The sequence below is a fragment of the Zingiber officinale genome, chromosome 3B (genome assembly GCF_018446385.1).
Source record: "Zingiber officinale cultivar Zhangliang chromosome 3B, Zo_v1.1, whole genome shotgun sequence".
Taxonomy (NCBI): Eukaryota; Viridiplantae; Streptophyta; class Magnoliopsida; order Zingiberales; family Zingiberaceae; genus Zingiber; species Zingiber officinale.
In genome coordinates this window covers 127,778,722-127,802,250 of record NC_055991.1, presented here as the reverse complement: position 1 = coordinate 127,802,250, position 23,529 = coordinate 127,778,722, and the positions used below count along the sequence as shown (strand labels likewise).

The following is a 23,529-nucleotide window of genomic DNA, read 5'->3' as shown; positions in this document are numbered from 1 at the left end:
ATTAAAGGATGTACATCAAATTTGTTGTATTTGATTGGTGACCAAATGGAATATATTTATACATATAAATCAAAGATGGGCATTTGGGCATGTGGGCACAAATTAAAATTTGAAATTAAGAGTGACACTCTTAATTTGGATTTTAACTTTTTAAATTAATCATTTCTGGGTGAACAAGTGCAATGGTTAAAGTGTCTTTTCATGAGGTGTCTCCCCAACCTTTCCCAAAGGTTGTATCATTCATTATATATACATCCTTTTAACATCTTCTCTTGCAATCACTTTTCCATTCTCTAAATTGTCTTGGGGGAATTTATATGTTTACTGTCTATAAATTCTATTTTGTTTTGAGTATCCTGGAGAGAATTTGTCATCAAACCCAACAGCAACATAGTGGGGGTAAAATTTTCTTAAGGAAAATGATTCACGCTCAAAGCGAAGTTCTGTCATTAAATATTTCTTTCAAATGCAGCTAATGACGACCCCGCTTTATGGATTCATAGGCAATGAAGTGTTGCCGATCGACCAAGCATGGTTAGCCATTTCGCTCGGAGAAGAGCCGCTGAAGAGGACGAGGACGACAAATTTCATTGTGGTGGACGCACCGTCTGTCTATAACATGATACTGGGCCAGCCAACCCTCGACGAGTTCTGAGCGATGATGTTCACTTTTTGTCAGAAGATTGAGTTTCTAGTGGATAATGAGGTGCACGAAGTCAAGAACGGTCAACTGACCGCCTGGCGATGCAGGAAAAAAATAATACGACAATAAGAATATATATGATGCTTAATTATTCAACAATGAAGCTCTCGCTACAGCACAGGATATCGAATTTCTTGAATGCGGCATCGACAAAGAAGAATCTAATTAATTACTTTGTCATGATCTTCGACGCGTATTCGAGCTGATCAATAACTCCTCACCAGCAGTAACCCAATCCCAGTGACCACGAGTGTCGAAGGAAGGCCGAATCGCAGATGACTAAAGAAGGAGAGGTTGTAAGCAAAGTATTGAACTCGGCGAGCTTGCTCGCAGACTATGAGATTGGCTGCGGATCCGAGAAGAGAGAGGTTTCCTGCCACTGTACTGACCCATGCAAGCATGAGCCATGCACGCGTCTCTTCTTCAGGAGAAATGAGTGCAGCAGACGCAGCGATTCTTCCACCCAGCAGGAGAACTGCAAGATTATAAACAGTAATGGATATTTAATTCAGCCCTGAAGTTGAAAGGATCATGATGATCTCTTTTTTTCTATATATTTTTTTTTCAAATGAAAAATGATTGGATGTTAGATGTTAATAAGGATTGCTAGCTACTAGGGGAGGCTAAGGAGCTAGTTGAGGGGAAATTAAGATACAAACAAAGAATGGAGATTCTGAAAAGGATCATATGTAAAAGCAAAAGAACAAAACTCAAATTATGAGAGAGATCTAAAGGGGGGACAGTGTGGGGTCAATGGATGGCCAACATAATAGATTTGACTGAGGAACTGATAAAAATTCAAGCTGTACTAGGACGATTTTGAATCAATTCAATGCATCCAGTACCATTATTTTTTAAAAAAAATTCAAGTGTACTAATCGTAGAGGTAGATGCATGGATGGCCTTTTCCATGGTTTGCCTGTTTGGTAAATCCACTTACGCATACTCAAAACCAACCTCTAAGATATTCATCCCTCTTAAAGCATATCTAACTGGGATGAAGGAAAAAAATCTTAGGATATGGCACCAAGCATCAATTTACTGAGTCGATTTGCAAGGACTGTAAATAAACTAAACAGTCTTTCTCCCTTTCACTTGAAACCATTTACACTCCAAACTAGTTTGAAGAGCAGATTTCAGTTTTTGTCATCCCAATGTTTAATGCAACTATCATACTGATAAATCTAACATCTAAACCGTGCGATCTAAATACTTAACAAATAGTGTGGAAATCACTCATTGCATCATGCTCTAGATAAAAATAAAATACCTGTAGGGACATTGGAAGCAACGTTTGAAAGCAAAAGAATGACCAGGGCAAGAAGTGCAATTCCACTAGCTCTATCAACGCAAGAATAAGGTTCGACAAACTCCCACAAAGCACTCGGTATGCCGGTTTTGTTAAATCCATCCATAGTGATAAACATCCCGCAAAAGAATATCAACAAGGAGTATGAAACCTGTTTTAGATCATAGATCAGAGTTTGCATCGAGAGACACAAGCTTCCAGTAGGAAAAGAGCAGTAGAATTACCTTCTCAAGGCAAGGGCATGCATCTTTGAAATCGAGCACCACCAGAGCAAGGGCAGCCGCAATAGCCGCCCATGACATGTTTAGGCCCATTAAAAGGGAGACGAGCATCCCGAGAGCTACAAGGTAAACGCAAGCCTTCCACAGCATGCTCTTCCATCTCTCCACGACGTTTTCCTCGGAGTCGAGAGAAAGCACAGAGGACTCTCCTCTGAAGCTGCGGCTTTGGTAGCTGTAAGTCTTGGGAACCCTCTTCGACGCCACGCCCTTCTCTCTCTGCGAGGTCCCGGCGAGTTCTGCCGTCTCCTTCGACACGTTCGAGGTCCGTAAGGACTCAATTCCCGAGCTTGATGGAGTCTGCACATCAACGTCGACGCTTTTAGCCCTGCCACGAACGCTGCTGACGGAGCCGAATTTTCCGGACAAGGAGGGGAGGGTGGACCCAAATGGCTGGGAATGCAAAGAGGGGAGGTGCGACATGGTGGCGGGGGAGAAGCGGTGCAGGGTCATGTCGTCCTCCGCCACCATTTCTCCGACGGTGGAGGCCACTTCCTCGTCCTTCTCCACAGACAGAATTTTCCAGAAATAGAAGAGGAGGATGGCGGCGTTGAGGAGGCTTCCGACGAGGACGGCGGGGAAGAGTCCGACGAGGAACTTGCCGAAGGGGATGCCGCTCTGCACGGCAATAACGAGGTTTTGGGGGTTGCCGATGGGGGTCGCCGCGGACCCGATGTTGGAGCTGGAGGCGAGTGCGAGGAGAAAGGGCTGGGGCGGGAGGTTGTTCTGACGGGCGAGCTTAAGGATGAACTCGGTGAGCACGACGCAGCTGGTGTCGTTAGTGAAGAGGGAGCTGGAAACGGATGAGACTAGGCAGACGCGGAGGAGCAGGTCCTTGCCGCCGCGGCTCTTCCAGGAGAGCAGCTTGCCGAGGTGCTTGAACATGTCGGCCTGCTCCAAGAAGACGCTCACGACCATGGTACCGAAGAGGAGGCCGATAATGGGGAGGTCGATGGCGTCGTAGGCCTCCTCCGGCGGGATGACGCGGAAGATCACCATGAGCATAGCGCCGAGGAGGGAGCCGGCAGTCCGGCCAATGGGGAGGAATGGCACCGCCGGAAATACTGCCAAAATCCAGAATATTCCGAACGCAATCGAGCCTAGAACAACCTTTGCAGCCGCCGCCGTCACCATCTTCACACAATCACTCTCTCTCACACTCCCTCACTCTTATATATTCTAACGGGAAAAAAGAGCATCTGCTGCTGATGCCGACAACTGATACGATCGATCAACCGACATTACTGTGAAGCCAATCGTGCAATGATCGATACAATGCAGAAGGATGTTGAATCACAGAGGGAGAGCGTTCTTACGAAATGATCTCTCCACATAACGCAAAGCTCTCAGGCCAAAATGAAAAATAGAAAAGTTGTAATTTTTTTGTTTGCTTGTATAGACATTAAAACACTGCTAGACCACCAATAATAATGCTGCAATTATTGGGAGGTAAATTCTATATAAAAGAGTGTAGGAGGATCTTACGGCCAATGAAGGGGAATTGAATAGGGTGTCCTCAAATCCTTGGCTTCTTAAATATGCGCAAGTGAAAATATAATAACAAATATAAATATAAATATAAATAAGAAATAAATGTAAATCACTAATACATTTATTTACATAGTTCGGAGATAACTTGTTCCTACTCTACGGTTGTCCGTAAGGTAGACGATCGATCAATTCGTTGGTGGATTAGTCTCCGAAAATTCCGACTAGCTCAAACCTCCTTGTGGGTGGAGAAACCTCACCACAACACTCACCAAGAACACTTGGACACAAGAGGACCTTGAGCACTTAGTGACTACTAATTAGACTTTATCCAAGTGTAATTTCGTCACCTTGGTTGGCCATCCCAAGCTCCTTCTTATAGAGCTTGGAAGAAAATAGCTCTGCTGTTTTACCATTACCAGTCGACTGATGTCAGTCCAACGACTCTCTACTAGTCGACTGATCCCAGTCGTTTCGGACACAGAACCTCTCTGTGCTCACCACCGGTCAACTGATCCCAGTACCAGTCGACTGGTACAACCCTAAGCCTAGGGTTCCCCTTCCCAAGTAAATTTCTCTCGCACTCGGACCATCACGACTCACTTAACTCTTCTTTGCAACTTTGGCCTCTTGTCTTAAAGTCTACTTCCTTTCGCTCTCGTCCCTCGGATGCATTCAAGCCCGTGGCTCATTCCCAATGTCATCGTTTGCGTATGCCTCGAAGTCGTTTCCCTCGATCCTTGTCCTTGCTGCCTTGTCCACGATCCCTTGATGCTTCATCCTTCACCGGACCCGAAACCATCAAGTTGAGTCATATGTATATCCTGCAAATCTACATACTCATATACACATCAAATAACGAGGGTAATCCTAACTTAAACCCTTTGCCCAAACACCAAAACACATGGACGCACGGACCATTGGAATTACTCCAACAATCTCCCCTTTTTGATGTTTGGTAATACGTTTAAGCTAGGAAAAACATATAACAAATAAATATGCTAAAAAGAAACAATGAACTTACGATGCCAAGGCTACACACGCTGAATGAACTTACATTGCCAAAGCTACACACTTGGACTTACACTGCCGAATGAACTTACGTTGCCAAGGCTACACACTTGGACTTACACCGCCGAATGGACTTACGTTGCCAAGGCTACAACTTGGACTTACACCGCCGAATACAAAATGCAAACATGTATTGGAACCTATCACAAGGCCCTTCCTACACCTAATCTCCCCATTGAGCTAGGATTTTCCCACAGGGATATTTAAGAACTTATCACAAGGCCCCCCCTACGCAAAGGTATTTAAGGTTTTCCCAACTAAACTTTACTTCTCCCCCTTTGCCTAACATTCAAAAAGCTCTCCAACAATATTCCCAATTATTGAAAACTTGATCATTCAACTGACCCTAAACTCGTGTATTTATCCCCCATGGATCTCATACACCTAAATGAGTTGACATGATCAAAATCAGCGTTGAAAACACTTTCATGCTGGTATCAGTTAACTGCCCCTTGGTACCAGTCGACTGCCCCTATTTAAATCAACACACAGAAGCATTCTGTGTTCGAAATCCACTATTATCAGTCGACTGGTATCTGCACCAGTCGACTGGTACCCTATTTTTGACCCGGTTTTAAAAATGTATCAAAATTCCACGGACCTCCAAAAATTCTCAAATTTTGTGGAGAGGTCTGTTTTACCAGTGTCTACTTGGGAAAAATACATTTAAAAATGTATATATCTCAGATCTCAAGATTGACACAAAACTTAAAACTATCTAAATGGTTCAAATAAACTTTGACCTAAAATCCTAGTTTTGACTTCCTCTTGATGTATTTGCCCATACTAAACCACAATGAATCCCTAGCATTGTTTTATATAACATCTATACATCCAAACCCAATTATCATGCAATATGACCCCAATGTCATATTTCCTTGCCTAAAACACAACCCAATGTGTGTCAATTCCCTAGGTTTGAGACTTAAGTCCGTCTCCAAATCATTTGGCACACTCCATGGCTCCTCTAGACTCCCAAGTAAAACCACTTGAGATCCATCGGCCATGAGTCCCAAATTGACTCTTTGAGCTCCCCCTAGAGCTCTTAACCTTGGTCACCTCCCTAGGCAACTCATCCACAATTGCTAGACCACATTGGTGCACCTTCGGTGACATTTGACCTACAAATCTAACCTTTTTAACTTTGGACACCTTGTCCTTGGTTAATTTCTTCTTACCATTAAATGACTTTCACTTGCCATTTATTGGCTTCTCCTTACTATAGTCATATGCAATCCTAGCATAAGACTTTCCCTTAGTCTTGGAGACACTAGATCAGTATCCCAAATATGATCTATCATTGTTGGGACTTTGATTGCCCAATACCATATCTAACCCTCTAGATCTAACATTAAATTTATCTAGGGTTTTCTCCAATTGATAAAGTTTTACCTTCAAAGCTTGATTTTCTCTTTTTAGGTCCCTAACCCTAGAGTTGATTTATCCACCTTGGGCATTCCTAGACCTACCCTTCCTAGGCATGTGCCTCCCATTCTTGGGATGAATGCCTTGGTTCTCCTTAGGTCTACCCTTTCTAGAGTTATCATGAATGGGTTTCCTAGGGTTATGATCGATATTTACCCTACTCCTATCATGATATTTGAAACCAAAGTTATGCATGGGTAAATAATAGCAATTATTTCTAGCATGCATGGGAGAATAAATATTTGAATTACAATTCAAGATAGGGTATACCTCCCTTACCCTTGAAGCTCACCCTTGACTTTTGCTTCTCTTCTTCTCCCATTTCTTCAAATGCTCCAACTTCTTGAGCTCTCTCTTCTTTAAGCATTTTGTGTGGTAGTGCCCCATTTCACCACATGTGAAGCATCTAATGTGCTTCTTCTCCTTCTCCTTCCTACAACTCAAATTAGATTCTAAAGAAATTGGATTGAGTTTAGGAGTTACCTCTTTCTTACCCAATGGACACCTACTCTTGTAGTGCTCCTTTTTTTATTGCAACCGAAGCATGTGATGTGGTCCTTTGACTTCACTTCGGTGGAGGTGCTCACTAGGTTGACTTCCAAGACTTCCTCTTCACTTGTCTTGGATTCTTCTTCAACCCTTGAGGATGTTGATGATGTTTCCTCATCCTCCTTCTCCTCCCCAGAAGTTGAATGCTTGTCATCTTCCGGTTTCTCCTCCTCTACTTGAGCACTTAAACTCATCTCCTTGGGCTCTACCTCTTCATGTGTAGGCAAAAGTTCTTCTCCTAGAACTTTCTTCACTTTGCTCCACAATTCATGGGTGTTCTCATATTTTTCTACATGACTCACAACGTCATTAGACAACATATCAGTTAAAATTGATATTACCTTTGAATTTACCTCCGATCGTGTGGTTTGCTCCTCCATCCAATATTGTTGTTGGAGTTTCTTCCCTTTCTTGTCTTTCGGGACTTCAAATGGCTATTCCACCACCATCATTGTGTCCCAATCCATCTCGAAGAAGTTCTTCATCTTCACCATCCAAAAGGTAATGTCCCATAAGCTTCCTCCTTCAAACTTCGGTGAATCAATCAAGTCGGTCATCTTTTGCTTCCTTGGTAATTAGTCCAATGGAAAGCGCTCTCGCTCTGATACCACTTGTAGGAGGATCTTGCGGCTGGCTAGAAGGGGGGTTGAATAGGCGTGCCCCCAAATCCTTCGCTTCGTAGATATTCGTTTGTGTGCAAGAGAAAATATAATAACAAATACAAATATAAACAAGAAAGAAATGCAAACCGCTAACACGTTTTTTTACGTGGTTTGGAAATAACTTGCTCCTACTCCATGGCTATCCGTAAGGTGGACGATCCCTCAATCCGTCGGTGGATTAGTCTCTAGAAACTCCAGCTAGCTCAAATTTCCTTGTGGGTGGAGAAACATCACCACAACACTCATCAAGAACACTTGGACACAAGAGGACCTTGAGCACTTAGTGACTACTAATTAGGCTTTAACCAAGTCTAATTTCGTCAACTTGTCGGTCATCCCAAGCTCCTTCTTATAGAGTTTGGAAGAAAACAACCCTACTGTTTTACCATTATCAATCGACTGATTCCAGTTGTTTCAGGCACAGAACCTCTCTATGCTCACCGTCAATCGATTGATCCCAATACCAGTCGACTGGTACAACCCTAAGCCTAGGGTTCCCCTTCTCGAGTACATTTCTCTCGCACTCGGACCCTTACGACTCACTTGACTCTTCTTTGCAACTTTAGCCTCTTGCCTTCAAGCCTACTTCCTTTGGCTCTCATCCCTCGGATGCATTCAAGCCCGCTGCTCATCCCCAATGTCATCCTTCGCGTATGCCTCGAAGTCACTTCCCTCGGTTCTTGTCCTTGCTGCCTTGTCCATGGTCCCTTGGATGTTCCATCCTTCACCGGACCCTAAGCCATCAAGCTGAGTCATATGTGTATCCTGCAAACCTGCACACTCACATACACATATCAAATAACGAGGGTAATCCTAACTTAAATTCTTTTCCCAAACACCAAAATGCATGGTTGCACGAACCATTGGGATTGCTCCAACAAAGAGTACTTATTTTCATTTGTATTTGGTAGAATAGATTCAACTAAAACTAATTCAATTGGGAGTGTAGGTTTTATCACATAAGTTATACTTCATGGAACTTAAATGAGACATGTATTTAAAATATTATTTCAAACCAAAATCTTATGCTATCTTAGGCTTAGGTTCCTGTTTTTGTGATTACCGACAAATGAGTGATTAATGAGTTATCTTCTTCGTTGACAGAGTCGCTACACCCCAAAGAGGATGAAAAGAGGGAGAGTCGAATTACCACAGGCGTCTACAAAGTTTTAAAGGAGAGTTGAATGGAGGTCGGAGGTGCCCTAACTCAACCATTCTGGTACTTAAGTCAATCTCTGACAGAGGAGAAATGGAGGAGATGAACAGTGGAGGAGAATGTATGTATTAGTTCGTACATATGTCCGCGTACCTTGACCCATAGATGTGGGCTCCTTTTATAACACTGCCGGAATGATATTCTCTCTTAATTAATTAGATATTCTCTCTTTATTGCCCATACTCCGTATCTTGTATAATCATACCACTTCGATGTGCTTTGACAATCCATATGTCATAGCATTTATGGTATCGACCAACGAGATAGCCTTCCATTGGGCTTAAGGGTCTGGTTCATTAAGTAACGGAAGATTGAGCAAGGCGTTGAAGGTTTTTGGGGGAGTTGAGCTCCTTGGAGTCGGGTGAACCTATTAGAAGAATCGCAGGAGAGCTGATTGAGCGGAGCGATGATCGAGAGAGCTAAACCCCTTGGAGTTAGGTGAACCAATTAGAAGAATCAGAGGATAGTTGATTGAGCAGAGTGATGAGTTAAGGGAGCTAAGGCCCTTAGAGTCGGGTGAACCGGCTGGAAGAATCGGAGGAGAGCTGATTGAGCAGAGCAATGAGTTGGGGGAGTTGAACCCCTTGGAGTATGGTAGACCGACTATAATTAGACAAAGCATCTGATAAGTAATTGAGTCGAACAGGGAATAGAGTCGAATGGAGTGCCTCCCAACCTGACTAGACCATCGAGTTGGGGAGTTGGTGGATATGAGCTAAATCGAGGCGATCAAAATGATCCCCTTAACTCAGACTTCCACCTCAACAAGACTGTTGACCTTCCCTGACTTTCTTAGTAGACGTAGAAGTCCTCAATTACTCTCTGTGTTACAAGCATCCCCGAGTCAGGTCAAATGAGACATGAGTCCAACTGACTGAACTGTTGTATTCTAGAAAAATGAGATTACGAGTCAGGAATGATCACATTAGAGCTTGGTAAAAAAAACCCATGTGATGAATCCCAACAGGGTTTGAACATCATTTCTCATTAAATACTGTCATGTGAATTTAATGCCAGCCAAGCATAATCAGCTTCGATTTTTGAGTCAAGCATGTTTTGACGGTACTTTTCTGAGGTTAGGTCTATCAATGCCACATGACTAACTAAAAAAATAGAAGTGTTAGTCGGATCGTAATTGATCCTGTCCGAGAGTTGAGGTTATGGATGCTGGGGGGCGTGACGCTCCTGTTGACTGTTGGTGAATTTTGATTCAGAGACCTGCAACCACAGCAGCGTCAGTGCCGAGCCAGGAGGGGTTCCCTTGCGATGGTCCTCCGACGCTCAAGTCAGTCTCCGGCGATGTATAAGCGAGGAAGTAGTGAAGCAGAGTAACAGTGTAGCTACAGTAGAAAATTATCATACCTCCGTTGAAGCTTGGGGCCCTTTATATAGGGCTCTGGGGGAGCGCATGCACGCTCCTCAATGCGTGCATGCTTCTCAAGGCTTCTCCTGAAAAGACATGTCAGGAAAGCATCTCTGACACCATACCTCAATGACTCGAGCATATCTTTGACATGACAGTGGAAGCTTCCACCGTACGATCCTCTACCTGTCCATGCCGCCAACCATGTCGTCTATCAATGGCACGGGTTCCCAAAAGGATGTCGCAGGATCCCTAATTTGTCTGTTATGGGGTTGAGTGGGAGGATTGCCCGACCGTCTTGCTGTCCTGCTATCTTCGGGTCGAGCGGAATGGCCGCTCGACCGTCTCTCTATCGCTCGGGCTCCTTGTTGTGACGAGCGGGAGATCGTGCTTGAGGGTCGTACGCTAGTTCCGAGACTTGATGTAAGTCCGAGCGATATAGCCGCTCGGCTTCTGTTTTGCCGCTATTTTGGTTCTCTGAGTGTCGGAAGCTCGGTGTGTGGCTGAGCTATGATAATGTTGGATTAGACATTCCTTATTTCGATTAGGCAAGTGGGTTGCCCGATCGGACGATGACAAGAGGCTCGTGACCACAATGACTTCGACCTCCAGCGTGACAGTGACCTTCTGCAGAGCGGGGTTCTACCTTACCTCCGGATCACTTGCCTCCCCCTCAAGTCTAGTCGAAGGAGGCTACAAGTCCAATTGACTGGACAATTTATGTCTAGAGATTGGTTGGCCAATCATCCATGAGACTGATCAGACTCCGCTAGGTCTGCCGCAGAGTGGGTCGGCTATGGGACTGATCCCACGACTCTCTCAGTGCTTCACGGTTTCTTCGCTGGCGTCCTTGGGTAAGTGCGGTCAACGCTGACATCATCCGAATCTCTTCAGGATTCGTGCAAATCATCTCCATTAAGGTCGAGCACGCGCCCACTCTGGGTAATGACACCCTTTAAATGTGAACCAGTGGGGGAATGCCACGTGTCACCGCCGCCGCACGCCTGAAGTGACAGGCGCTGATGTGACGTCCGATTTCTGCGACCTAGATCGGACGACTCCGGTCAGTCGAGCCCAATCTTTATAAAGCCGTTGTGTCGGCTTCTTCTTCAACCTTAGCGTCTTCTGCGAAAGTGCTCCGGCGGTTCCCTGTGCATGACCTGCTCCGACGATCCTCAGTCTCCCCTTGCGGTAACTTTTCCCTTATGTAAGCCTTCTCGAGCGTTCCCTTCATCGATATATCGTGGTTCTTTTCTTTTCTTTTCATCTCACGCTGCTTTCCAGCGCCTGTTTGGTGTTTTTTCCACCCTCTTTTCCCTTTGTCGACCTTGTACCCTCGTTTTCCGATGATGGCTAGCTCTTCTAGGCCGTCTGACCCTGCTCCTGGTCTCTGGTACAGTACCATGGAGACCAAATTTGATGAGGGCGATGTCGAGAACCTTAGGAATGTCTTTGAGATCCCTTCTGACCACGAGATAATCTTGGCCTCCCCGTCCGATCGGCCAAATAACTCGTCGACTGGCACTATTTGTCTTTTCTGAGACAAATTTGTGGTCGGGCTCCGCTTCTCCATCCATCCCTTCATCCTTGAAGTTTATAACTACTTCTGCGTCCCCCTTCCACAGCTCACTCCCAATTCTTTTCGCTTGCTGTGCGGGGTTGTCGTGTTGTTCCGGCTGCACGGTGTCCCCCTAACCCCTCAAGTCTTTCATTATTTCTACTATCCCAAGCAGTCCGAGCTAGGGACCTATCTTTTTCAGTCTTGGATCGACCTAGTATTTTTTGACAAAATGCCAACTTCCAATAAACATTGGAAGGAGTATTTTTTCTTTCAGCGGCTTCCCGAACGGCTGAGCTTTCGGACGCGCTGGCAGGTCGGACTACCCCCTGAGCCAGATCTGAAGAAGTACAAGAGACAACCTGATTATCTTCATGCAATGAACATGCTAGCCAGTCAGAAATACGACATCCATAAGCTACTACTGGAGGGTGTTATGTATATCTTTGGGTTGAGTCCGATCCGCGCGAGGCTCCCGAGCGGCTTAGGTATGAGATTTCTTACCCTTTTCCCTAGAATCTAACTGATTCTTCTTTTCTTTTGTAGCTGAAATCATGATGCAAGCACGTGTGGCCGGTCTGACCAAGCTCAAGGATGCTGAAATCGAGGCAACTGCAGCAAAGAAAATGGTGAGCCTTGGCTTGACGTCGGTCGACTCCCACGAAGGCACGCTGGCGGAGAGTGGGGGGACGCCCACTATGGGCAAAGGTGATACCGGTCGGATGACTGACATAGATGTGGCGGGTGATCCACTCCCCTCTGGAGCGCAACCCACCGCCCAGACCGGAGGCTCGGGGTCTTCAGGTGATGGCGAGCCACTCGTCAGATGCAAGAGACACCGCACAGCCACACCTTCCCGATCCACCACCTCGGTCATGAGACCCTACGATTGAGGGGCTACATCATCTCCCGCGGACATCCCTGAAACAGTGGAGGTCACTTCATCTGATCGGATACCCTCCTTGGCTGATCTGCCACAGGAGCCTATCGTCGCGCGACCGATCTCGTCTCTGCCTCCGTCCTGAACCCAACGGAGGCCATTGTGGTCCAGGATCGATCCTGAGTCGACTGCTGCTCCTTCCGGTCCGATGGTCTCCTCCTTGTCATACCCGAGCGGTCGGCAATCGATGACCGCGACCCTCAACCTTCCAATAGAGGACTACCTTGAGTAGTGCGCCCGCCTGACCATCCCCGAGCATAAGATTCTGATCCGCAGGCCACTTGCCGATATTTGGGAGGAAGCGAGGGTTCGAGCGGCTATGATGTCCCTGGGACAGCTCGGCAACAGCCACCTGCAGATGTCCACCGGAGTATGTATTTTGCTACCAATTCACTAGTTACCTCTGATCGGCGCTAACATTTTTCTATTCCTTTGTAGTACTGGGTAGAGAGCGTGGCCATGTGCCAATGACTCGCCTTTGTGGAGGAGGAGCTAAAGAAGCTCAAGCTTTCAAGCGGTGCATCCTCTTTCCAGGGGCCATCAATTGTCGAGTTGCAGGCTGATTTGGAGAGGCCAACAAACTCTTGGAGGCCGAGCAGAAGAAGTCTACCGACCAGGCTATCATGTTGGGTCAGCTCGAGGCGCAAGTGAATACTTATGACAAGAAGATCGAGCTGGCCACAACCAGAAAAAATTGTGCCATTGTCGATCGACCTGGAGCTGAAAAACTAGGAGGCTCGGTCCTTCGCCAAGAAGCTCAAGGAGGCGGAAGACTTACTAGCCACTGAGTGAGACGGTCGCTCGGTGGGGGAAGTTGTTCTTCGGGGGCAAGTGCAGACCCTCGAAGACGCTTTGGCGGCTTCTCGCGCTGCTGTGAAGACTTACCAGGAGGTTGAGCCGAGCCGGTTTGAAATGATGAAGTAGGAGTACCTCCACTCGGACAAATTTACCAACAAAGTTATCCATCGGATCATCCGGGTCTTCGCGCTGGCGATCAACTGGACGCTTGGTCAACTGAAGGCGAGCGGTCACCTCCCCGACGCCCTGATGGATGACGTCATCAACCGTAGCCAGCTGAACGATTCGATGCCCGACGACGTTTTCGATTATCTTGAGTGAGGTAGTCCTGTAAGAGTTTTTTCTTTTTCAAGTCTGCATGTATACCCACCGCTCGACATTGCCCTTTCTGATTAATGGATATTCGCCTGTTCGGTGAGCTTTCTTTTTATAGTTTTCCTTAAATGTTTGCCCTCTCTTCTTCTGGTTGACGATAAGTGCTAGTCTCCCATTACCTTCAGTGAAGCATTTGACAACATGGTCCCGAGCGGGCGGGAACGTCCCGTGCAAGTAAAGAAAAACTAAAATCCTACTTAAATGGCACCCCCTAAACAAATTCCTAAACATGATTAGAAAATAAAGAAAGTAAACCATCTAAGATTATCACATTCCAAAATCTCAAGCATTCATGGACTTCAAACTTTACTCTTGGTTAACAACATAATAATTTCCATTTATCATGAGTAAATTGAAATTGATTTCACTCTAAAAACCTCACAAGATAGAGTTTTTGGGGCCCTCATCCTTTTTCACATGTAATCTCAAAAATGGAGGGCACTCATGCTAGTTGTGCTTCTTGCCCTATCATATGCTTGCTTATCTTCTACTCTCTACCATGATCATGGATTCAAATCACAAGATGAAGGTTAATCATGGACAAGAAAATATAAGAATATGAATTAAGTGCAAATCAAAACATTAGTTGCAAGAAAAGATAAGAAAAGAAAGAATTAGCAACAAAGAAAAGATAAGAAAGAAAGTATGAATTTAGTTCTAGTGGAAGACATGGATACAAAGAATGCTATATAAATGAATACTTAGCCATACTTCCTTCTTAAAATTCTTCCTTAACATTCTTCCAATTGGTTCACCATTGATCAACAATTTCAATTTCTCATTCCTTTAATTTCAATGAATGCATCTCTAAAAACTAACCTTTGAGAACCATTTCATTCATTCCCAATTCCAGCAATCTTCATTTACTTAACTTCAGTTCTTAGCCTTTCAAAATTTCGGCACAAAAACTGCACTAGTAGAGACTGAATTTCAGCTCTGCAATTCCAAATTCAACACTTCATTTCCATCATCTGATATAGTACCAATTTAAACCTTCTTGTTTTCTAATTATGCATTCAACCAATAAGACAACTTGGATCATACCTTACCTCCCCCACACTTAAATCCTTGCTCGTCTCAAGCAATGAAACTAAACAAAGGCTCAACTTACTCAACAATTCAGCAAATTTTTGCAACTTCACAGAATTTAGCACAGTGCTAAATTTCAACAATTTGCATTCTATCATTCATTATCTATTCTATTCTGTAGATTCAGCAACTTTTCATACTAAGTAGAAGGTTCAGCAAACTGAGTTTGACTTACAACTCTCCTCATTTGCAACAACAAATACATAAGATTCAGTAGCCTATCTTATATCACTGACCTTAATTCAAGTTCCCGGATTAAGTATCAAGATTTGGAATTCCAAATCATTTTAGCTTGAGGATTGAATAATTGAACATGTCAATGCCCCTCATTTAGAATTCAATTTTTTTTTAAAGTGATCAGCTTACTATAAAAACCAATTACCACAACAATTGTAGGTTTTCTGATTATCTGCAACTGTAATTTCGACATCTTTCTCTTTCTCTGCTGATCTCCCTTCAAAATTCAAGCTTCATCAATTATATTCTTCAATGAACTATCCTACTCATTTCCTCATTTCAAGCTTGATCCCAATCAATTCCCATTTAGAAACTCAACTAAAACAAAAACTACAGAAATCTCAATGTTGTTCAGTTCCAGCTCTGCACTTCAATATTTCTGTAGATTTTTGTGCAATGATCACTACAACTCATTCTGCATCCTGTCGTGTATAAAGCCTCTAATTCAGTCAACAACTATATCCTTGATTCACATAGTAGCACTGTCCAGAAAATTGCAGAATGATAGTAGACTTAATATATCCAGATCCAGCCTTGTTCAGCAATCCAAATTCCAGAAATACTCAATAGATTTTTCAGCATTGGCTTCCCACAAATTATTCCTAAAATGACTGTTAAAAACTTGCAGATTCAATTAATTTTATAGACTCCATAGTTGCAATGTCTATTTCCGCAGAATTCAACACAGCAGCATCTTCCTTGCTCAAACAATTCACAGTTTCAAATTAAACCTTGTGACACTTTCAAAATTCAGTTCACATCATTTTGTGAAGAAATGGAAAGCTGAAACTTCCTATTGATTTGAACCTTTCATCACAATTCTGAATTTTTATCCATTAAATCATATTATCAGCAAATCAATATTACTTCTTCTGCAGAGAAACTGTCTGCAGTTCTTCATTCCTGCAGACCAGCACCATTCTTCATTCACTGATTTCACTATTTCTGGATTCACTGTTTAAGAGTTTCTACATCTTGTAAAACTTTTGAATTTAAGCACACCATAGATACCAAATTTTTCATTTCTGAATTTCCAAATATTTTTGAATCTTCCAGCACAAATTAGATTCAATCATGCTCACTTCCTAGCTGCTGAAATAACTCCATTCTCCACTTTCTCTACTTCAATTTAAGTTCTTGAATCAGCCAAGACAGTCACAGTCCCACAGATACAACCCTATAGATTTTGCAATATTTGTCCAGCAGCATTATCCAATTCCGGATCAACAGCAATCCTTAAATCTATCTCTGCATTTAACACTCAACTGCTAAACATTAACATCCAAATTTAACAATGTTTTGGTTGTTGCTGTCATTATTGCATTCTGTTTTTGTTTCTACCGAATGAAGTTTGAAACAGCATGAACAATCATAATCAGGATCTCAACAACATCAGCTCATTCCATACAAAATTCAGCTCATGAAAATTGCTCCATTAAGCTTTACATATTCCATTTTTGAATTCTGCACTTACAAATTCTGCATTTTTGATTTTTGTACCAGATTTCTTTCTTCATATTTGTAATATCAAGAAACATGTGATTTCAGATCTTCACTACTTTTCCTCACTGAATATTAAACTTCTTTAAATATTAACAATGTTGCTGATTCTATTAACTTTAAAAATTCAGGGCAGCAACACCTACAGAATGCTTAGATTCCAGCATTTTCGAACCTTCTTCAACATATATCTTCAAATAGCTTGAGTGTATCATCTTAGTAACAATTTCCAGAATTCAAAACTCTTTAAGCTTGCTCTATACGTGAATAAGCTCCAGGGATGATTCTATTTAGCATTGCAATATTAAGAGCATTGGATTTAAAACCTTGCTATTCAAAAACAGAATTATCAAGTGGAACAAGAAATCCTTCACAAAATCAACTCTTTAGCAATTGCTCTTTCCCAATCTTGAACCACTCCAAACTTCTTCATGCATCCAATTACTCCCAATCCTCTAACGTTAACCTCCATTGCAGTCACACTTAACCTCAAACATTAAAAATTCCGATCATAAGAAAATGCATCAAACCATGTATATATCATCCAAAACTTTTCCCCCACACTTCAGCTTAGTTCACCTTGTCAAAATATCCATCATATATCAAACCATGTATCCACATCCAAAAGATTTACAAATGAGAAGACATACATTGATATGATGATTATCAAGAAGAATAGCAAGAATTTGTGTGTAAAAGAAAATTAAGCAAAGTGATTAACCTTCACAAACATGATTCAATCCATTGAATTGTGGTTTTGAAAGAATTAAAGAAAGTTCTAGAGTGCAATAACACAAGAGCATCACTCAATTTAGGCTCATCCTCACTAGGCATGAAAAAGTATCAATCTAATTACCAATCAAGTATCCATTATTAAATAGAAACCTTGAGAAAATTAAAAGTCCATTATTGACATTAAGCTCCAAAATAGATTCTCAAATCTAGCTCACATTCCCTACTTCTAACATGTTATAGAAAAATTGCTAGGGGTATCATTTTCTTATTCACACTCAAAATCAAATGCAATAAGAAAACTACCAATTGTAAACATAACTAAATGCAATAAAAAAATCAACATTTGCACTCAAAGAATTTATTAAAGAAAAAACTAAACATTAAGCATGAATTAAAATGCAAAAGGAAATTAAGTTGGAATAAACTCCCCTTTTTCCTGGTGGTTAAAGAAGATTTAAAAGAAGAAGCCACCCGGTAATGGAGTAATTATGTTTCCAATCAAATCCTTTTTATTTACTATTTTTCCCTTCAAAATTCTTTCTGGAGGACGGAGGCGGTTCAGTTCAAGCATCCACTCTGGAAGCTTGTATTCTCCTACAACATCAACAAAAGACAATATCTCCCACTCACATATGGGATAAAAAGAAAATAGGATAATATTAGTGTGGGTAAAAGATATTTCAAGAAATGAATCACATCTAATAAAGTCAGTAATTGGTATCTCTATGAAATTTTCTGATAAATAACAAAAAATACTCACCTTGTCATATTGAAAGGTACCCGGAGTGGTGATTATTACCTCCTTTTCATCAAATGAATGCTTAATCTCTGGTTCTGGTGAATGTTCAACCTCATGTAGTGATTCTTGGGTGCTTAGCTCCATAGTACACTTTCATCTTCAAATTCAGATGATCCCTGAGGTAATGCTTCCAGTAAGCATTCCCCCATACTTAAATCATCTTCAACATCAATACCTGCATCATTTACAACATCTAAAGCAACCATATCAGTAGAATCAAAAGTATGATCAACTACATCATCACAACAATAAAAAGTACTTAAAGAATCTAGTGAAGTAGTAGATGTAGTGTCAGGCCTGACAAGAGCTCCACAATCCAACTCCTCACTAGCGTTTTGTGTTTGTAACTGAATAATGGATGATACAATTTGATCCAATTATAACTGTATGTTCTGTATCTGTGAGAATTATTGCTCTTGATATTCACTCATTTGTTGCATAATCTCCCTGAGTTTCCATGTTAACTCATCCATTTGAAGTTCATTTTGTTGAAAAGAATTTGGCATAGAAAATGTTGAAACCTCTTGAAACACATACGAATTCTGGTAGGTTGGATATGGTTCAATAAATGGTCCTTGTTCATTTTCACACCTGAAACATGAATTATCCACCCAATTAGCATTAAAACCATTAGAAAATGACTCATACCTATTTTGTTGATCCATGTTTGGGTAAATTTGATACTCAGGCTGAAAATACTGATTCTCCATTCCACCTCCAAAATTCTGAAAATATGGATCTATGCTAAAGAAATCTCCTGTTCTTCACTACAACACTAGCACTCAAAATTAGAAGATTCAAGAGCATAAAGTTTCAAACACATGAACACATGAACATTAAAGACTTCACAATTCAAGAACAAGCCTACATGTAAATACAAAAAGAATAGCAATCAAATCAAGTAAGATGCAAAAAAATTAAACCAATCAATGCACAATCTAAAACAAACACACACTACTAGCTATTTCCCCGGCAACGACGTCAAAATTTGGTGTTTGTCATTTTCATGTCACGTGGCACATCAAATTAATAAATATTAGGAACCCAACTATTAAGGTAAACTCGTGTAATATGAAGTCCCAAGTCGTATTTTTCCGAGGATTACTAGTGAGTGTGTTTGACTAAATGTGATCTTCATTCATTTGTTCCTTTTTATTGAATGAAAGCTTTTATTGTTACATACTCAGAATTGAAATTTCTAACTCTCTCAAACAAATGCAATAGAATTAAAAGACATGCATACTTAACAGAAGCCCGAAATTAAACTAACTTAGAAGTTAAGAGCTAATAGCAACTGAACTTAAACTTGAATTCCACCAAAACCTAAGTACTAGTACAGATCACTTGACACCTAACTGAGCTGAATTACAAATTCCTGTAAAGTTCAGATCTATTCGAAGATGCAATGAATCATGAAGAATCGATTTAAGGAAACAAACTTTACAACAATTCTGAACTAATTAAAATATGAAAAGCAGAAACTTCACTAACAGAATTGGACTATCAATATGAATTAACAGATGAAACCTAAGTATGAATTAAAACCCCTAACTCTTGTTTCTGACTTTATTCTCAAACTAAACTCAATACTATAACAGAAATTCAAAACAGAAATTCAATTATGAAATCTAACAGAACACATTTCTAATGGGTTTTGCTTGCAACGTAAAGGAAGAAAGATTGAAATCAATAGATCTATGAATAAAACTAAAAAGCAAATGAAGAAACATCTGCATCTTAGATCAATGATTCATAATCTGTCTCGCTGCCAAATTTACAGAGAAACATCTCGGAAACTCCCGTGAGTAATCACCAGATCAGTTCAGATTCTCGGTTAAGAATTGAGAAGTGTGCAGCTAGTAGAAAACTCCCTACAAACTTACAATCTCATCAAAAGTTCACTGCTCGAAGAACAAGGGAAGACAAATATGAGCCGCGATCAACAAACGATCGAACGAATCAATGCCGAAGTCGCGAGCGAATTAAAGAACAAATATGAATCAGAAATTCCGGAAAAACTCCTCCAAAACTTCTGTTGCCTGATAGAATCCCTCAGATCAGAAGAACTCCCCAAATCTGAGCTAGTCTGGAACGCATCAATGCAAAGATCGCGGAAGAAGAACCTCCTTCAATTGCAATCTGACGGTCGGACAATGGTTGTCGGTCACTCCAAACGATTCCGGTGATGACAGATCTTAAATTCTGATCTGGATGTTGATGGGAGCTTCGGCGTCGCAAAGGAAGACGACAGTGAATAGTAGAGGATCACGAGGTACCGAGCTCGAAGATGCACAATAGCTTCTCAAAGCTTTTAAACTCTCCCAAATCAGATCGAATGGTCCAAATTGCTCTGGGCTTGATCAACGGCTAGATGAACTCAGATCTAGATCAAAACTTCTGAATCTTCCTCAATGGACAAGATCTGCTCCTCATTAGGTCAAATGGATCAGATTCTTAACAGATGGCTCAGATCTCTCCCATCTTCAATGAACGACTACAATTATTCTGGAGCTTGATCATCTCGTTAAAACTCCTATCCGAGCACGAATTTGGTTCAAATTCATTCCAGTCCAAGAACCCTTGATGCTTACAAAATATACTTAAATATTAGCATCAAATAAAGCCATAATAAAATAATTTGTAATTAAATCCACAATCGATACAATGCATAAAATATGATGTAAATATGGGTTCTATCTATGAAAACGATATCAAACCATGATTATATGAATGAAAATAGTATAGTAAAATCATGGTTATCAGTGAGCTTTCTTTTTATAATTTTCCTTAAATGTTTGCCCTCGCTCCTTCCGATCGACGATAAGTGCTAGTCTCCCATTACCTTCAACGAAGCATTTGACAACATGGCCCCGAGAGGGCGGGATATTAGAGGGCTCGTGTTGCCTTTTGACCCTGGATGAATTCAACAGTTCTCTTGGGTTTAAGGTCGTCGCTCGACCGTTGTTAGACGCATGAGTTTAACGTCGCTGCTCGATGATTTGGTGAAGTCCAAAGTTTAAGGTTGCCGCTCAACGATTTGGCGAAGTCCAGAGTTTAAGGTCGCCGCTCGATGATTTAGCGAAGATGTGGGTTTAAAGTCGTCGCTCGACCGTTGGTGGAGACTAGGGTTTAATGTCGCCGCTCGACGATTTGGCGAAGACGTGGGTTTAAGGTCGCCGCTCGACTGTCGATGGAGACAGGGGTTTAACGTCGCCGCTCGACGATTTGACGAAGTCATGGGTTTAAGGTCGTCGCTTGACCATCAATGGAGACAGGGGTTTAATGTTGCTGCTCGATGATTTGACGAAGTCGTGGATTTAAGATCGCCGCTTGACCGTTGGTGGAGACTAGGATTTAACATCGCCGCTCGACGATTTCACAAAGACGTAAGTTTAAGGTCGCCGCTCGACCGTTGGTGGAGACTAGGGTTTAACGTCTCCGCTTGACGATTTGGTGTGTCGTTCGGCTCGGAACTTTGAGACCCTTAAGTTCTTTTTTACTTATCCTGCATCTAGAGTACAGGGCTATCGGGATACAAAAATTGATTACTACATGAGCGCACCTCCTATCCGACTTGGTAGGGTTGGAGATGATTTGCGCTCCATGGTCGTTCCAGTCGTCTCCCGTCCTCATCCTCCAAGTAGTAGGAGCCCGAGCGGATCTTTCCCACGGCCTTAAAAGGCTCACCCCAGGGGGCTTCCAGCTTCTAGATATCGCCGACCGACTTTACTTTCTTCCACACCTAGTCGCCGACCTAAAACGATCTTGGGATCACCCTTCGGTTGTAGCTCTGCTTCATCCTTTGCCGGTAGGCCATCAGCCGTACTACCGCTTTAGCGTGCACCTCGTCCACCATGTCCAATTCCAAGAGCCTCTGCTCGGCGTTGTCCTCGCTATAGTGTTGTATCCGATCGGATTCAACGGCGACCTCGACGGGGGTAACCGCTTCACCGCGATACACTAGGTGGAAAGGAGTTGCTCCTGTCCCCTCCTTGGGAGTTGTCCGGATCGCCCATAGCACGTTGGGGAGTTCATCTAACCAACTTCCTCCGACATGGTTGAGCCAAGCGCGTAGAATTCGGAGGATCTCCCGATTGGCGACCTCTGCTTGCCCGTTGCTCTGAGGGTATGCCACTGAGGTGAAGGCTTGCTGAATGTCATATCCTCCACACCATTCTTTTAGTTCCTGACCGGCGAACTGCCTTCTGTTATCTTAGATGAGCCGGCGTGGGATGCCGAACCGATAGATGATATGCTGCTAGATGAACTTCATGACCATCTTTTCAGTTATTCTTGCCAGCGGCTCGACTTTTACCCATTTGGAGAAGTAACCTACTGTGATGAGCAGGAACTTACGTTGTTCTATCGCCATGGGAAACGACCCCACAATGTCCATGCCCCATTGGTCGAACGGACAAGAGACCATGGACACCTTCATCTCCTCGGTTGGTCGGTGTAATAGGCTATGATACTTCTGGCAGGACAGGCAGGTGGCCACCATCCGAGCAGCGTCCTCCTATAAGGTCGACCAGAAATATCCGGCCAGCAGAATCTCCTTACTAACGATCGGCCGCCCGGGTGTCCTCCGCGGGATCCTTGATGTACCTCTTGTAGTATGTAGTCAGTGTCCTCCGATCCGACGCATTTGAGTAGAGGCCTGGAGAAGGCCTTCTTGTAGAGATGATCTCCTATGAGGATGAACCGACCAGCCCTTTTCCTCAATAAGCGAGCCTCCTCCCGATCGGCTGGCGTAGCTCCTGACCACAAGAATTCCACTAAAGCTGTTCTCCAATCACTTGGGAAGGAAAGACCCTCTATTCGGTCGACATGAGCCACTAAAGATACCTGCTCGATCGGCTGCAGTATGACGACCGACGATAGCGAACTGGCTAGTTTGGCCAGCTCATCCGCAGCTTGGTTCTCCGATCAAGAGATTTTATGTATGACGACCTCCCGAAAGTTAGCCTTTAGTTTCTCAAAGGCTTCGGCGTAGAGCTTGAGTTGCGCATTACTTATCTTGAATATCCCGGTCAGCTGTTGAGCGGCTAATTGAGAGTCTGAGTGGATGAGGACCTTGATGGTTCCAACGTACCGGGCGGCTTGCAGGTCGGCTATCAGCACCTTGTACTCGACTTTATTGTTTGTTGCCCTATAGTCCAGCCGAAGGGACAGCTGCATCTGCTCTCCTTGGAGGGAGATGATCAATATACCGACCCTACTCCCCTGCCGAGTAGACGAACCATCCACATATATTTTCCAAATGGCTTCAGGCTCAGGATTGTATACCTCAGTGACGAAATCTGCTAAGGACTGCACCTTGATGGCCGTTTGGGGCTGGTATTGGAGTTGGTTAGTCCTAAGAAAATCGTACCGGTTCCACTGTACAAAATGTTTTTGTACAAGTGTCGAACCTTTCCTTAAATAATTTATTGTG

General features: G+C 42.8%; 1 protein-coding gene across 1 annotated transcript; it reads right to left on the bottom strand.

The window, feature by feature from the left end:
- Positions 1 to 758: 758 nt before the first annotated feature.
- LOC121967658 (silicon efflux transporter LSI2-like) lies at positions 759 to 3,668 on the bottom strand. Its single transcript, XM_042518014.1, has 3 exons — positions 2,237 to 3,668; positions 1,974 to 2,163; positions 759 to 1,178 (listed from the first exon to the last, which is right to left on the bottom strand). The coding sequence occupies exons 1-3, from the start codon at positions 3,422 to 3,424 to the stop codon at positions 910 to 912; spliced, it is 1,647 nt and encodes a 548-aa protein (XP_042373948.1). The 5' UTR covers positions 3,425 to 3,668; the 3' UTR covers positions 759 to 909.
- Between the last annotated feature and the right edge of the window lie 19,861 nt (positions 3,669 to 23,529).

Bases quoted from the DNA above. Each gene is read 5' to 3' on its own strand.
- LOC121967658 (XM_042518014.1), bottom strand. From the start codon at position 3,424: ATGGTGACGGCGGCGGCTGCAAAGGTTGTTCTAGGCTCGATTGCGTTC. The intron at 2,164-2,236 runs GTAATTCTACTG...GATCTAAAACAG, and splicing joins CATGCCCTTGCCTTGAGAAG to GTTTCATACTCCTTGTTGAT. The intron at 1,179-1,973 runs GTATTTTATTTT...ATAATCTTGCAG, and splicing joins TGCTTCCAATGTCCCTACAG to TTCTCCTGCTGGGTGGAAGA.